Below are 16,489 nucleotides of genomic sequence, written 5' to 3' on the forward strand. Positions count from 1 at the left end.
TGCATAACACCCGTCCCCCTGAAAGGGTAACAGCAGCCAACCACACAAAACCTAGTCATCTCCCTCAGGGCTAAATGGTCACACCAGGGGGCAGAGCCAGGTGATTGGCCACGCCCATCGAGGAGTTCAGAGGGCCTGAGGCAGGAAACACAGTTCAGTCAGTTGTGACAAGTCAGTTGAGTTCAGTCAGATTAGTGACAGGAGTGGAGAGGAGTGCAGCAGGCCTGTGGTGACAGGTCTGCCACAGTCTGACAGGTGTGAGGGTCGTAGCCCACACACCTTGGCTAGGAGGCAGGCGGTGGCCTGGCCTGCAGGAGCCGGGAAGACTGCCAGGTGGAACCGTAAGGGACCGGGATAGGGTAGTGGCCCGCCGGTACCGAACCGGGGAACCGACTGGAAACCGGAGCACCAGGGGGGTACTCAGACCCAGAACGAAGTCCAGAAGCCACTGGACCACATCAAATTCACTGATTGAGGTCTGGACCTTAGGTCCTTTCCCGTCCCAAGACCCGAAAGACGGCAACAGCCCACCGAGGGGGATAGAAAGCCACGGTACAGGCAGAGAGATCCCACGGACCTGCAGGCAAACGGATTCCTCCGACACATATATAGCCGGGGAGCGGACTCCCGTTGCTGAGGCATAGGCAGTCAACACGAACATAAAGAGGTGCAGGAGAAAGACCAGGACCACCAACCCGGGTGGTGGACAAGACGCAGCCGGCTGCGGGCACCGACCACCATCAACTTGGTTTACCAGACACTTGTGTGTATCAATAATCGTGAGTACAACAGTGCCATCCAGCCGCGCACCGCCCTGCACCGCACAGCCACTACATACTTCCCCAAACGGGTCCCGCGGCCACCATCCCTGCCCACAGAGGGGTTAACATCTTGCTGCACAACCATCTCCCCTGGGTGCCCCGTAATTGCAGCGGTGGTGTCTACACCTTCACCACGTCCCGTGGGTGGCGTCACAAACTCAAAACACGGCTCCGGCCGTACACCTACTTAACCACCCCCATCGAGATCGCCAGCAACCCCTTGCAGAGCGACGTGACCCCCGGGTCCGGAGGCGCTCGAGCCACCCACCAAACGAGCCTGGACCCGAGCAGTACACTTCCACCACGGGTCGTGCAGTAGAAATCATCTGTCAGGTTCCTTATCTTGTGCCAAAATAACATTGGAGGCCTCATACATAGAAATGAGCAGATCTGAGAGGAAAGTTGGTTCGGTGGGTTCAGCCAGACTTTAGATAGAAATGAATGCAGCTGTACACTCCTGTTTGGAGAGCGGCAGGCCATGGCGGGTGATGCAGTGCGAGACGCGTGTGAGTTACATGTGAGTCACTCGCAAGTGTGACTCCGGCCTAAAGTTCTGCAGCAGCTGATGTGTGTATCATGAGGTTATACAACAGCTGGGGTGTGTATGATGAGGTTCTGCGGCACCTGAGGTGTGTACGATGAGGGTCTGCAACAGCTGGGACTGACGGTGACCAGGGGATGCAGTGAATATGTATGAGGGTAAATGAGCAGACCCGGATGTGGTGTTACAGCCGTGTGGGAGACTCGGTAAGTATAACGCTCCTGCCTTATTCCTTATTTTCTTTCTTTTTCGTTTATTATTTTAATTATTTGGGTGGCTGAATCCGAACAGTTACACAGAGTTCAATGAGAACTGCATTTTGGGGGTCCGTGCACAGATACTAGGTATCCGGTACGGACTTAAAACTTTTTCGCCCATCACTACTTCGCAAGTATGCAGCATCTAAAAAGCGCTGTGTACACATAACCTTAGGAATAACAGAATCTCTGGTCATCACACCACTTCTGGCCCGGGTGTAGAGGATTAATGAGAGACAAAGAACCAATCTTCTCCTGTGTGGTGTCTAACCTATCAGACATTTATGACATGTATAGTATTGATATGCGATTAATGCCAGTAATAATCAATTAAATTTAAAAGGCAATTAATTAATTTTAAATTTTTATTCTTATTTGGGGGGCTCACAATGTAAATTCCCTATCAGTATATCTTTGGAGTGTGGGAGGAAACCGGAGAACCCGGAGGAAACCCACGCAAACACGGGGAGAACATACAAACTCCTTGCAGATGTTGTCCTTTGAACCCAGGACCCCAGCGCTGCAAGACTACAGTGCTAACCACTGAGCCACCGTGCCGCCCATAGATGGTACAAGTTCTTCCATACAAGCACAGCATTGATGGTGGATGTGCTGTAGTTTCTTCAGGGAGCTAGATGTAGGGATCTTCTGAGATGACTATGGAGCCATGCTGACAGCAGGAAAAAATGCAGCTCTCTCTGACTGCACGAGCAGCCCTGGATAATCTACGCCGGCAGGATGATATAATCCGGCGGAAGATAGAACCTGTGAGAAGAAATTAAAAACTGGTGTAAGTAATGGGACTCCATATTAGAGGATAGTACAGTGGTGTCACGGTGACCGGACGGTAGAGGAACCTTCTCCATACACAGGTGTGGGATCATCGTCAGCCATCATATATGTGACAATCCCACCACTGATCACATCTGCTCCACATGAATTCTCACTGACATCACACAACATGGAGCTTATGGTCACACTTACCTCGCCTTCTCTCCCCCTCTTCTACTGTCTCTGTTTTTTGCTGTTTTCTCAGTTTTAGAGCAGATCTTTTTCCCGTCTGACCTGGAGTTTGTAATCAAAAAGTTAGAAAAATGTTGATTATAAATTCCTAAAAGATTATCTTTGTATCTTCATAGAGATATGTGACCTGATTACTATGGATCTATCACTATTCTGTGTGCCGCCATGTGGTGTCTCTCCAAAGATCTATGTCCACTTATTAATATGACATTTCTTGCAGCAGGACAAAGTGTTATTATATAATCAGTTACATAAACCTTCAGTGTAGCTTTATAGAGGACTCATCACAACATCAAAAGTTTCCAGGATTCACCTTTCTTTTATTCCCGCTCAGTGCTTTTTTTGCGGCGTTACGTGCCGGTACGATGTACCGGAAAATCTGAAGAGCGCTGAGGGCCAGCACCTCTGGCTCTGTCCACATGGCTAATTTGTAAACTATACAAATTAGCCTTTTGTAAAAGAATCCAGCTCACCCACTTCTGACCTCACCTCGCCTCAGACTCGGATCCGGCCCTGCCCTGGCCGCACAGCAATGAAAATGAAGAAAACGATCCAGCTGAGTGACCAGGTGATTTATTCAGTGCAGTTCAGACAAGGCATATGGTTGTGGTTAACGCGTTTCTGGCTTAACGCCCTTAATCATATGATTAAGGGCGTTAAGCCAGAAACGCGTTAACCACGACCAGATGCCTTGTCTGAACTGCACTGAATAAATCACCTGGTCACTCAGCTGGATCGTTTTCTTCATTTTCATACAAATTAGCCGTGTGTGGAGCGGAGGCACATGCAGAGCAGCTACTGGAGCTGCAGGACCTGCGATGATGTCACTACTTGTGACTCAGGTGGGCGGAGCCATGGAGTTTTGCCCAGCGAGAAAGAAGCTGGAGAAGATGGAGGAGTGCAGGGTACGTAAGAGAGGGGTGCAGAGGGCGACAGGCTGTGCAGGGGGAAGAAGGATGCAGGGGGGATAGAGTGAGATCAAGGGTATGGAAGATTGAGAGATGAGGAGGATGGAGGATGGAGAGACCATCCTAGATAAATAATAGGATGATCTATAAGCTGTACATACCTGAGACGGAGGGCGAGGATGCCACGTCGTTATTAACAGTGAAACCAAGATTTTCACCATCAGATTTGGAAAGTGAAGATTCTTTCTTTCTGTTTGGTAGAAAAAAAAGTCAAGTAAATGACAAGTAAAAACAATATAGGAGGACGAGCACCTGCCTGTAAGGCCAATTAGGACAATACGGAAAAGATACCCCACTCAGGAACCCATTCTACCAGAAATAATGGACTCTAACTAGTAATATTGTATTGAACTGGAAATGAATGGCTGGGCTCAATAATCAGCTATTAGTGCAGTGTTCTAACAATCCAGAACTACAGAGATCAGCAATCATGGGGCGGTGGATGCTGGATTTAGATTTGTGTTACTCGTCTCATGTAAATCACATAACAATAATTGTAATAATACACTACTCACATGTCTGAGGGTTTTTCGCTGTTCTCTAGGGAACACCCGGGAGGTGACATAGGCTCTTCTTTGGTCATCCTCTCAGTATTGGTTATGGAACCCCCTGGAGGTGACACAGGCTCTTCTTTGGTCATCCTCTCAGTATTGGTTATGGAACCCCCTGGAGGTGACACAGGCTCTTCTTTGGCCATCCTCTCAGTATTGGTTATGGAACCCCCTGGAGGTGACACAGGCTCCTCTTTGGTCAACCTCTCAGTATTGGGTATTGAACACCCTGGAGGTGACACAAGCTCTTCTTTGGCCATCCTCTCAGTATTGGTTATGGAACCCCCTGGAGGTGACACAGGCTCTTCTTTGGTCATCCTCTCAGTATTGGTTATGGAACCCCCTGGAGGTGACACAGGCTCTTCTTTGGCCATCCTCTCAGTATTGGTTATGGAACACCCTGGAGGTGACACAGGCTCTTCTTTGGTCATCCTCTCAGTATTGGTTATGGAACACCCTGGAGGTGACACAGGCTCTTCTTTGGTCATCCTCTCAGTATTAGTTATGGAACCCCCTGGAGGTGACACAGGCTCTTCTTTGGCCATCCTCTCAGTATTGGTTATGGAACCCCCTGGAGGTGACACAGGCTCTTCTTTGGCCATGTTCTCTGTATTGGTTATGGAACACCCTGGAGGTGACACAGGCTCTTCTTTGGCCATCCTCTCAGTATTGGTGATATGTAGCTAAAATAAATGAAGAAATATAAAATAGATTTAATTTAAAACTTTTTATAACTATAGGTTTCATATATTTTATTGGCCACTTACTTACTTTACAAAACCTTGGATAAGGTGATAGAAAATTTTGGACTTCTTGCCACTCATTGTCCTCACTCGTGTCCTCCTCATCTGAATCCACATGTTTGTTTTTCTTACAGCGAGCTGCAAAGTAATGTGTTATTAGAGACTGTAAAGGTACCGTCACACATAACGAGATCGCTAGCGAGATCGCAGATGAGTCACCGTTTGGTGACGCAGTAGCGATCCCGTTAGCGATCTTGTTATGTGTGACACCTACCAGCGATAAGGCCCCTGCTGTGAGATCTCTAGTCCTTGCAGAATGGTCCAGGCCATTTTCTTCAAAGGTGATGTCCTGCTGGGCAGGACACATCGCTGTGTTTGACACTGTGTGACAGGGTCACAGTGACTGCTGAGATCGTTATACAGGTCGCTACTGCGACCTGTATTGTTTCTGCATCGCTGGTAAGATCTATCTGTGTGACATCTCACCTGCGACCTCCCAGCGACTTACCTGCGATCCCTATCAGATCGCATCGTTTTCGGGATCGCTGGTAAGTCGTTGTGTGTGACTGGGCCTTTAGAATAAGACTCGGTCAGACAGTCACCATGTTATCATGATGGGAGCTGATTGTTACATGACATGAAAGACAAGACACACAGCAGTTTACTGCAGAAGACGTCTTATCTTACTTACTGTGAAAGTGGCGGGTGTCCAGATCTGACATTAGAATAGGTACGAACCAGGGTCTCTGACTTAGCAGATTGTCAAAGTCCAAGTCCCGCAGGAATGGATGCATTTTGATCTCATTTGCCCCTCCTGGAAAAGGAAGACAAGAAGGAAAATAACACAGTCATTGTCAGAGACACTTCTCTATATCTATACAGTTTATGTTATTCTGATCTGAAGATACAACAGAGCCAGACATGAAGGAAATGTAGTGATAGTATGAAGAATGGGGAATGGACAAGTAGGTGGAGTAGAGACCCTCAGTGCTGGTCCTCATAGACACGGTCATTTGTCTGGTCACTGAGGTGTAATAAAACATTATTAATACTATGATAATATTACCTGTCCCAAGTCGATGTGCAGGATTTTTTTGGAGCAGCGCAGTGATCAATTCTTTAGCTCTTTGTGGTGGACAGTATTTATTAAATGTCCAAGGTATGTCAGCTGTTATATAAAAAGCAAGTGTTACAGAAAATAAAGCATCTTCATTCATTTTCATGAGAAAACATTTTTCCTAACAAAATAGAAACTTGTGCACAGAGCAAATCAAAGCAAATAACAGAGACATCACATCGCATTCAGATTACTTTACTTACCATAGACGATCCTGTGCCTAATCTCCATCTTGTTTGCCCCAGTAAATGGTTTATATCCAAGAAGGAATGTATATAGAATGATCCCTAATGACCACCAGTCAACAGGTCTTCCGTATCCTTTCTTTAGGAGGACTTCTGGGGCAATGTAGGCAGTGGTGCCAGCCGTCTGGAAACAAGCAGAAGAGATGATGGTCAATAAATATCATTGCAACAAATAACATCAATGGAAACGTCTAAATGAGAAATGATCAGAAAAGGAGAAAGAGAAGAGATTTGTAAAGTACAAGATCCTGTAAGTAAAGCCGACCTCTTTATCATAAAACTCTCTGATGATGTCCTCAGTTGGAGTCTTGTAGACGTTGGACGTTGGTCTCATGATGCCGAGTTTTGAAAGCCCAAAATCCGTGACTTTAATATGTCCTGTAGCTGTTATCAGGAGGCTGTGAATGAAAAGATGGAGTCAGTAATAACTCATAGACTCTATATAACAATCTGTAACTGTCTTCCCCGTCATTATAATACAGGGGTCACTTACTTCTGAGGCTTCAGGTCTCTGTGCACCACACCATGGCTATGCAGATATTCCACAGCGACAACTATTTCTGCAATGTACAACTGGGCCGCGGTGGCAGGAAAAGCACCCCTGTTCCTTAGGAGACTTCCACAGTCTCCTCCTACACGAGAAAGCAAATATCACAGGCGAGGGTTTGTTACAATGTAAATTACACATGATGAGGGTGAATGAGAAATAATCAGAGATATTAGAACAGGAAATCATATATAAATATAAACTGTATAATGCACTGCATATATTGTATACTACAGAGATACCCTATACACAGAGATAGAGCCCGGCCTCATCTACAAGCCTCATGTATTTCTCTGTGAAAGTTTCCATCTATAAAAACTGCTCAAATATAAACAAGTTATGCTTTTATCCTTATCAGAAATTGCTGCTATACTCAGTCAGGACATACGCCCCAGGATTTCACAGAGATCAATGAGTTTTCAGGCATCTTGGTAATAGATACCTTATAGTAAATGCTGTGTGGACTGTAATCGCCCATGTGGTCACAATCTGGGTATATATAAGGTGCTCGGATTAAGCAGACGTGGGCAGTATATAGATACAATGGATGTGTCCTACCTGGTGCAAACTCCATCACCATACAAAGATGTCTTCTAGTAGGAAAAGAGCAGAACATGGAGACCACAAATGGACAATCCGCAATTGCTGAGATGTCCCTCTCCAGAAAGGCTTGTTCGAGATTCTTTTTCTCTTTCAGGTTCTGCTTGTCCATTTTCTTTATGGCACAGATCTGCTTGGTGGCTTTATGGCGCACTAAGTGGACGGCACTGGAGAAGAGGAAAATCCATGATTTATTATCAATTGTTACTAATAATCTGTCTATAGACCTCATCAAATGCTCTTCTGTACTAATGGTTAATACTAGATGTGAGACCATTTCTAGAAATCCGTGTCTACAAATACATAAACTAACACTCCATAAATGATTACCTATGGTAGGTCCTCATCCACAATCCATCCCATCTGTCCTGAATAGTAACAGATGTGGACTGTGATGTGGACTCATAATTTCTCTATGGGAATATTACACGAGCAGGACACAGACATAGGCATCATCATAAGAAGCCCTGGAAAATAAATATTATATCAAAGCAAAGCTCACCCAAAACCTCCAAAGCTGATCAGTTTGATCGGATCAAAGTCGCTCTTAGAAGGATTTTTTATCACATTTAAGGATCCACTCACGGCCTAAAAATTAATAAGACATTATATTAGGTCATAGAAACTCAAGAAAAATAAAATCTCCAGATGCAGGAACATCTCCCTTTTATATTATATCCCGCTGATTACACTGCAGCAGATGTAGAGGACGTGATACAAGCCGGACCCTCCACAGACGCTCTTATATTAAAGGGTTGTATCTTCCATATATACAGTGTATATATATATATATATATATATATATATATATATATATTAATGTTCTGCAGGGGATTACGAGGGTCATCACACAGAGGAGCAGGAATAATGCCATCATGACACATAATAAGTCTGATCTACATGAAGAACAGAGACATCCCATTGTCATATGGGATACAATATGGGATGTGTAATTCGTACCCTGTCATCTTTATACAGACATCTCTCTGATACTTACACTGGCAGATTCATAGATGATCTCTGGTGTCTCACATATTCCACATTCAGTATTTGCCGGCTCAGATGTTCCTAAAATAATGATAAATAATGAAGAGACGTGATGTAATAGTCTATATAAATAGATGCGTGTGACTGCTCAAGATCTGATTAAATTCCCAACAATGGTATGATCGGGGACCAATGAGCCTCTTTTTACATTTTTAAGCTGAGAGACGAGAAGCAGAATTATTTGACCCCCTCCATTATAGTTTATAGGGGGTTATTGAGCAGCTACCGGTCTCATACAGAGGATGCAGAGTAAATGTACATATTCTCTGCCGTTGTCTATTACTTGATATTTGAATGTAAGATATTGATGGTCAGCTTACCTTCTATCAGATCAGTATTAAGCCCCTTCTGACTGGTATCACAGTCAGGGCTATTTAGTTGTTGCCGCTCTTCGGAGTCACCTTCTGATGTTTCCTGATGGATAGAATATATATAATTAATATAAGATTTCAGAAATACTAAATTACCGTGTATATAAGGCAGGAAGGACTAAACCTGCATTTACTTAATAATGTCAGTATTGGACGAACTATACCGGCTGGTCCCTCTACTATTAATATATAATGGACTTGTATATAGAACTGTTCTCTAATAATTTCTCAGAATTGCAGCATTTATAAGAAGGAAGATTGTGATGACTGAGTGAGCATAAATACAAACTCCGCACCGCTGAGTACAGACTGCCATCCCAGATGGAGCCGCAGAGACAGGCTGTCATACGATATCTTGCGTCTGCCTGGAGCCGAAAGGGAGAATGCGAACATCATAAATCTGACCTTCTGCTACATGAGTGGAAATCGGGAGAAGATCAGACAACAAGGACATGAGATATAGAAGATGATGGATCCTTACCTGATGCTCCAGTGGGCACAATGGGTACTCTAGTACCATCAGGACATTTTCGACCAGTTGTTTAATAAAGGCCAATTCTCCACTTTGGGATTTTTCTTCAGCCTATACAGATGAAAATAAACAAGAAAATAATAAGAGAAAGTGCAGAATGGAGAAGGGCATTTATGTCACCATCTTACTCCTATCTGCACTAAAATGATTATCTAGAGATCTGACGAGGGATCTGGTAGTTGAAAACCATTAAATCTCCTCGTCCATCCTACATACCCAGTGTATGTACATAAGACAGATGACTGCTTGCGACTGGTGTAAAATGGCCACAGCATCCTTTATTAACTTTACAACTGAAATCTCAGGGTGACTTCAACAATGGTAACCCCACAATTATATGTGTTACAGGCAATGTATGAAAACCCGGCATTCTATAGAATACCTAGGCAATGTATACAATCCCTGTCGTTTGCAGGCAAGGTATGAAATATCTGCGTTGTTCTATACTTTTCCTAGCCATTCCATAAAATGTCTAGGTATTATAAAGAATGACAAGAATTGCTCAGGCAAAATCTGATATAATGCCCAGATTGGAAAAGTCTTTAGTAACAAACAGTCAAAAAACTAATGAAAGAAGTAACAAACAGTCAAAAAACTAATGAAAGAAGAAATCCTAAATGAACAACAGGATATCTTTACTGGGAAAAACTCAAAGAAACAGAAATGTCATTCCTGACTATTAGTCTTTAGTATCAAACAGTCAAAAACATGAAAGAAGAAATGCAAAATGAACAACAGGATATCTTTGCTGGGAAAAAAATGGAATCAGAAGTGTCATTCCTGACTATTTGTTGCAGCACGGGAAACTAGAATGGCATTTTGAATTGCACTTCATTTTTTTTTGGATGCTAAGGCTAGGATCACATTTCCGTTGTTTTAAATTTGTCAGGTCCGTCAGCAACAGATCAGTTGTTTTTTAGATGTCAACTGACGTAATGGATGTGTTTTTCACAGGATTCCTTTCGCAGGAATCCTGTGAAAAAACTGATCCGTTGCATCCGTTACATCTGCTATGCGTCCGTTTTTTGACGGCTCAGTCATGATCCGTTTGTGTTTGGGACAGCCCAGTGGGTGTGCCAAACATGCTGGGCATGCTCAGTAGAGCATGACGGAATCCAGCGCTGGATTCCGTTGTAAGACAGATTACAACGGAATCCAGCACCATAGGCATCCATTACAAGCTTGACGGATGGCGACGGATTCCTGCAGGGCGCGTTAATGTTGACGGCCAGAAAAACATTACATTCTGCTTTGCTTCCACCCGGCGGTCAGTCAAAAAACGACTGACCGCGACGCAGCGGATGCAACACAAGGTCATCAGTCGCAATCCACCACTAATACAAGTCTATGGGACACAACGGAATCCGCTAAATGGATGCCGTTGTTTACAATAGCATACATTTTAATGGAAATGTGAACCTAGCCTAAGGGCAACTTAGCCAGTTTCACAGATCTGCTGCTGCCTGCCTGTCCACCTACTTTTGGATGGACCACCACTGTAGTATTCTACACTCCGCCTGTTTGTCATTTAGGTATTCGATAGATTGACTAGGAAATGTATGAACATCCGATGTATTTCATACTTTGACGACCCACTTCCGGCACTGTATACATTGCCTAGGTATTCTGTAGAATGCCTGTTTTTACACACTGCCGGTAACATATATATATATACCAGTATATATCAATGGGGCTAAACTAGAAGAAAACCAACATCTAATTAAGAATTAGACTCTAAAAGAAGCGCACTGGTACAAGAAGTAAGGTAATAATATTCTACATTAATACCCCCAATCCTCACAAGACCTAGGCCCACTAGTTATTTTGGGATGGAACCAAGGTCACTATTCCCCCCACAATAACCTCAGCAGATTCTGATTATATTCACTTCAGTTATACAGGAAAATCTCACCGCCTGTTTGATATCACAGTTATCAGACCGACGTGGAGAATAGGGTTATTTTTAACCTTATTTTTAATTTGTATTTTTATAAGGTTATTATAAACTAGAAGGTGGCCCGATTCTACGCATCGGGTATTCTAGAATTTACGTATTGTGTAGTTCATGTATGATTTTTGTATATATATATATATATGTTGTTGTGTGTAGTTACCAAGTGTTTGTGTAGGGCGCTGTACATGTTCTGAGTGTCGCGGGGGGTGAGAGCGGTGTTGTATGTGTGTTGCGTGTGTTGCGTTGTTTGTGGAGCGCTGTGTGTCTGTAGCGTTGTGTGTGTGTGTGTTGCGCGGTTTGTGTGTGTGTGGTGTGTTTTGGGGGGAGGTATGTTTTGAGCAATGTGTGTGTTGTGCAGTATGTGCGTATATTTGTGTGTGCAGCGTTGTCTGTGTGTGTGGGTGTCTGTGTAGGGCGTTGTTTGTGATTCCTAGTGTGTGTGTGTTGTGCAGTGCGCGTGTGTGTGTGTGTGTTGGGGGAGGTGTGCACCTCCCATCGTGCTCCATCCCCCATGCTGCGCACCCCCCATCGTGTTGCATCCCCCATGCTGCGCACTCCCAAACGTGCTCCATCCGCCATGCTGCGCACTCCCAAACGTGGTCCATCCGCCATGCTGCGCACTCCCAAACGTGCTCCATCTGGCATGCTGCGCACTCCCAAACGTGCTCCATCCGCCATGCTGCGCACTCCCAAACGTGCTCCATCCGCCATGCTGCGCACTCCCAAACGTGCTCCATCCGCCATGCTGCGCACTCCCAAACGTGCTCCATCCGCCATGCTGCGCACTCCCAAACGTGATCCATCCGCCATGCTGCGCACTCCCAAACGTGCTCCATCCGCCATGCTGCGCACTCCCAAATGTGCTCCATCCGCCATACTGCGCACTCCCAAACGTGCTCCATCCGCCATACTGCGCACTCCCCATCGTGCACCATCCGGCATGCTGCGCACTCCCAAACGTGCTCCATCCGTCATGCTGCGCACTCCCAAACGTGCTCCATCCGTCATGCTGCGCACTCCCAAACGTGCTCCATCCGCCATGCTGCGCACTCCCAAACGTGCTCCATCCGCCATGCTGCGCACCCCCCATCATGCTCCATCCGCTTGGGAGTGCGCAGCATGCCGGATGGTGCACGATGGGGAGTGCGCAGTATGGCGGATGGAGCACGTTTGGGAGTGCGCAGTATGGCGGATGGAGCACGTTTGGGAGTGTGCAGCATGGCGGATGGACCACGTTTGGGAGTGCGCAGCATGGCGGATGGACCACGTTTGGGAGTGCGCAGCATGGCGGATGGACCACGTTTGGGAGTGTGCAGCATGGCGGATGGAGCACGTTTGGGAGTGCGCAGCATGGCGGATGGAGCACGTTTGGGAGTGCGCAGCATGGCGGATGGAGCATGATGGGGGGTGCGCAGCATGGCGGATGGAGCACGTTTGGGAGTGCGCAGCATGGCGGATGGAGCACTTTTGGGAGTGTGCAGCATGGCGGATAGAGCACGATGGGGAGTGCGCAGCATGGCGGATGGAGCACGTTTGGGAGTGCGCAGCATGGGGGATGGAGCACGTTTGGGAGTGTGCAGCATGGCGGATAGAGCACGATGGGGAGTGCGCAGTATGGCGGATGGAGCACGTTTGGGAGTGCGCAGCATGGCGGATGGAGCACGTTTGGGAGTGTGCAGCATGGCGGATAGAGCACGATGGGGAGTGCGCAGCATGGCGGATGGAGCACGTTTGGGAGTGCGCAGCATGGGGGATGCAGCACGATGGGGAGTGCGCAGTATGGCGGATGGAGCACGATTGCTCAGCCTCTCTCCTTCCAGCCTCCCTCAGCATCAGCCTCCCCCTCCCAGCCTTCCCCAAGATCAGCCTCTCTGCTCCCAGCCTCCTCCAGCACGCCGTGCTCCTCTGCCGACACTCACCCACACAACCGATCGCATCCACTCACCCACACAACCGATCGCATCCACTCACCCACACAACCGATCGCATCCACTCACACACACAACCGATCGCATCCACTCACACACACAACCGATCGCATGCACTCACACACACAACCGATCGCATCCACTCACACACACAACCGATCGCATCCACTCACACACACCGGATCGCATACACTCACACACACAGACACTGACGATATTGCACATACGCGCTGATACTCACAACATCCGGGGATATCACATGCTTCTGGCCATGTGATCCTCCGTCAGGTCCTGGAAGCTCACAGCACAATATCGCCGCCGAGAAGCAAGCGATATCCCAGGATGTTGTGAGTATTTGGATGCGATGTGATGTGTGAGGTATGTGTGAGTGTGATCTGATTTGTGTGTGTGTGTGTGTGTGTGTGTGTGTGCTGTTATGTTATGTATGTTCCGCAGCTGCAGGACCTTGATGTGTGGATGCGATGTGATGTGTGTGTGATGTGTGTGTGAGTGTGAGCCGGTGTACACTGGTAACTATGATACACATCGGGTAACTAAGGGACCTTAGTTACCCGATGTGTATAATGGTTACCAGCTTTCACGGCCTCCGTTAAGATCCCAGCATCGCAAGGTTATGTGTGGCGCTGCCGGGATCCTGACGGAGCCGGTGTAGAAGCAAGCGATATCCCAGCATGTTGTGATGTGTGGATGTGATGTGTGGATGTGATGTGTGAGGTGTGTGTGAGAGTGAGTGTGATCTGATGTGTGTGTGTACTCACCTGGGAATCGGAGCCCCGTGTCAGTTAGGCCAGAGCGAGCGTGCATTGCGTGAGGGGGGCGGGGCCTGCAGAGAGCCGGGGCGAGAGGCCAATCCGTGTGGGGGGCGGGGCCATGGCGAGCCCAGCGGCCAATCAGCTTTGTGTCACCGTAAGGACACAATTTCGGAGCATGACAGACAGACAGATAGACAGACAGATAGACAGACAGACAGACAGACAGAATAAGGCAATTATATATATAAATGACTCAGGTCATTTTTCTGCATAATGAAAGCCTTAAAAACAAAACCAGAATCGCATATTTATTACCATTTCATCACACTTGGAATTTTATTCTCGTTTTTCAGTACATTGTATGGTGAAGAGAATAGAGCCGTTCACAGCTTCAACTCTTCTTGCAAATAAAACAACAAGAAGTCCTCATATGTCTATGTCCATAGAAAAATAACTAATTTATGGCTCTTGAAAGAAAGTGATGGTAAAATGGGAGCAGAAAAATGAAAAATTCGCATGTTCTTAAAGAGTTAACCGATCCTATTCCTCCACAATCACAACCTTCTCACCCCTAATTCAGTTAACCCTTTAGATCCCACCCTCTCCCTTCTCAAGTAGCTTTTGTGTCTTATTTTGGCTCTTCGGTTAGTAACAAACAGTCAAAAAACTAATGAAAGAAGTAACAAACAGTCAAAAAACTAATGAAAGAAGAAATCCTAAATGAACAACAGGATATCTTTGCTGGGAAAAAAAAGGAATCAGAAGTATCATTCCTGACTATTTGTTGCCGCACGGGAGGCTAGAATGGCATTTTGAATGCACTTAATTTTTTTTTTTTCGATGCTAAGGGCAACTGAGCCAGTTTCACAGATCTGCTGCTGCCTGCCTGTCCACCTACTTTTGGACAGACCACCCCTATAGTATTCTACACTCCACCTGTTTGTCATTTAGGTATTCTATAGAATGACTAGGATATCCTAAGTCATATGCAAAGGATTGTTAAAAATCCACTTCTGACTTTTAGGATCGCTACTTCCAATAGGTGGTGCTGCGCTAGAGTTTGTCTCCTTTCCTGGAGAGACAATTAGGATATGTAGGAACATCTGATGTATTTCATACTTTGATGACCCATTTCCGGCCTGTTTTTACACATTACTGGTAGCATATATATATATCAATTGGGCTAAAGCAGGAGAAAACCAACAACTAATTAAGAATTAGTCTCTACAAGATGCACACTGGTACAAGGAGTAAGGTAATAATATTCCACATTAATACCCCCAATCCCCACAAGACCTTGGCCCGCTAGTTATTTTGGGATGGAACTGAAGTCGCTATTACCCCCACAATAACCTCAGCAGATTCTGATTATATTCACTTCAGTTATACAGGAAAATCTCACCGCCTGTTTGATATCACAGTTATCAGACTGACGTGGAGAATAATGTTCTCAGGTCATTTTTCTGCATATTGAAAGCCTTAAAAACAGAACCAGAATCGCATATTTGTTACCATTTCATCACACTTGGAATTTTATTCTCGTTTTTCAGTACATTGGTAAAAAGAATATAGCCGTTCACAGCTTCAACTCTTCTTGCAAATAAAACAACAAGAAGCCCTCATATGTCTATGTCCATAAAAAAAATAACTAATTTATGGCTCTTGAAAGAAAGTGATGGAAAAATGGGAGCAGAAAAATGAAAAATTCCCTTGTTCTTAAAGAGTTAACCAATCCTATTCCCCCACAATCACAACCTACCCAACCCTAATTCAATTAACCCTTTAGATCCCACCCTCTTCGTTCTCATGTAGCCTTTGTGTCCTATTTTGGCTCTTCGGCTATTCTTATCATGGAACTTGTTACATATTATACTTACATTTTTATTCCTTAATTACTATCTATTATTACTATTTATATAAGATTTGTGCAGATTGTCTGCTATTTACCTCTTGTACTGATGTCCTGATGTTCTGCTGTAAATGCTCAAGATATTCTGAGCTAATTTGACCATGTTTGTATTTGGTCAGGCAGTCGCTCACAAGCTTCATAACCAGCCGGTAAGTGAAGCTGAGGACGCCACAGGGTAGTGGTAGCACAAAGTCAGGGTCATAGGTGATAAGAATCCCCTGGAGTAGTGCTAACTTCTGAAGTTTATCTGGAGAAATTCCAGACATTTCAAGTAAAAGTAATGCAAAGCGCGATCTGTATATGAAGAGCTATATAGCTTATCACTAACAGCAATGACCACAAGTGTCAAAGTGAGAATTAGAATGCAATCACTGGAATAAGTAGGGATTCTTAATTGTGATGTCATATTGGAACCCCGAGTTCTATTCTTAAAGGGGCATCTTACCTTATAAGGAAGTTGCTTAGCAACCCTTAAGGAGGCAACAAGATAGCTGACCATTAGTACCAGATGCAGGCATGGAGGACACAGCTATGGGGGCTTTATATTCCGATCACATAGGGT

The 16,489-nt window shown here is 45.4% G+C and overlaps 1 protein-coding gene across 1 annotated transcript; it reads right to left on the reverse strand.

Moving 5' to 3' along the window:
• Positions 1 to 2,005: 2,005 nt before the first annotated feature.
• Positions 2,006 to 16,209, reverse strand: LOC142295658 (microtubule-associated serine/threonine-protein kinase 1-like). The gene is made up of 16 exons (XM_075338760.1): positions 15,966 to 16,209; positions 9,313 to 9,414; positions 8,781 to 8,874; positions 8,411 to 8,481; positions 7,916 to 8,001; positions 7,372 to 7,580; positions 6,760 to 6,898; positions 6,532 to 6,664; positions 6,225 to 6,390; positions 5,971 to 6,072; positions 5,596 to 5,718; positions 4,933 to 5,042; positions 4,126 to 4,844; positions 3,712 to 3,800; positions 2,604 to 2,684; positions 2,006 to 2,384 (listed from the first exon to the last, which is right to left on the reverse strand). The coding sequence occupies exons 1-16, from the start codon at positions 16,191 to 16,193 to the stop codon at positions 2,251 to 2,253; spliced, it is 2,586 nt and encodes an 861-aa protein (XP_075194875.1). The 5' UTR covers positions 16,194 to 16,209; the 3' UTR covers positions 2,006 to 2,250.
• Positions 16,210 to 16,489: the final 280 nt, after the last annotated feature.

This window comes from Anomaloglossus baeobatrachus, chromosome 3, assembly GCF_048569485.1.
Source record: "Anomaloglossus baeobatrachus isolate aAnoBae1 chromosome 3, aAnoBae1.hap1, whole genome shotgun sequence".
In the NCBI taxonomy this organism is placed as follows: domain Eukaryota; kingdom Metazoa; phylum Chordata; class Amphibia; order Anura; family Aromobatidae; genus Anomaloglossus; species Anomaloglossus baeobatrachus.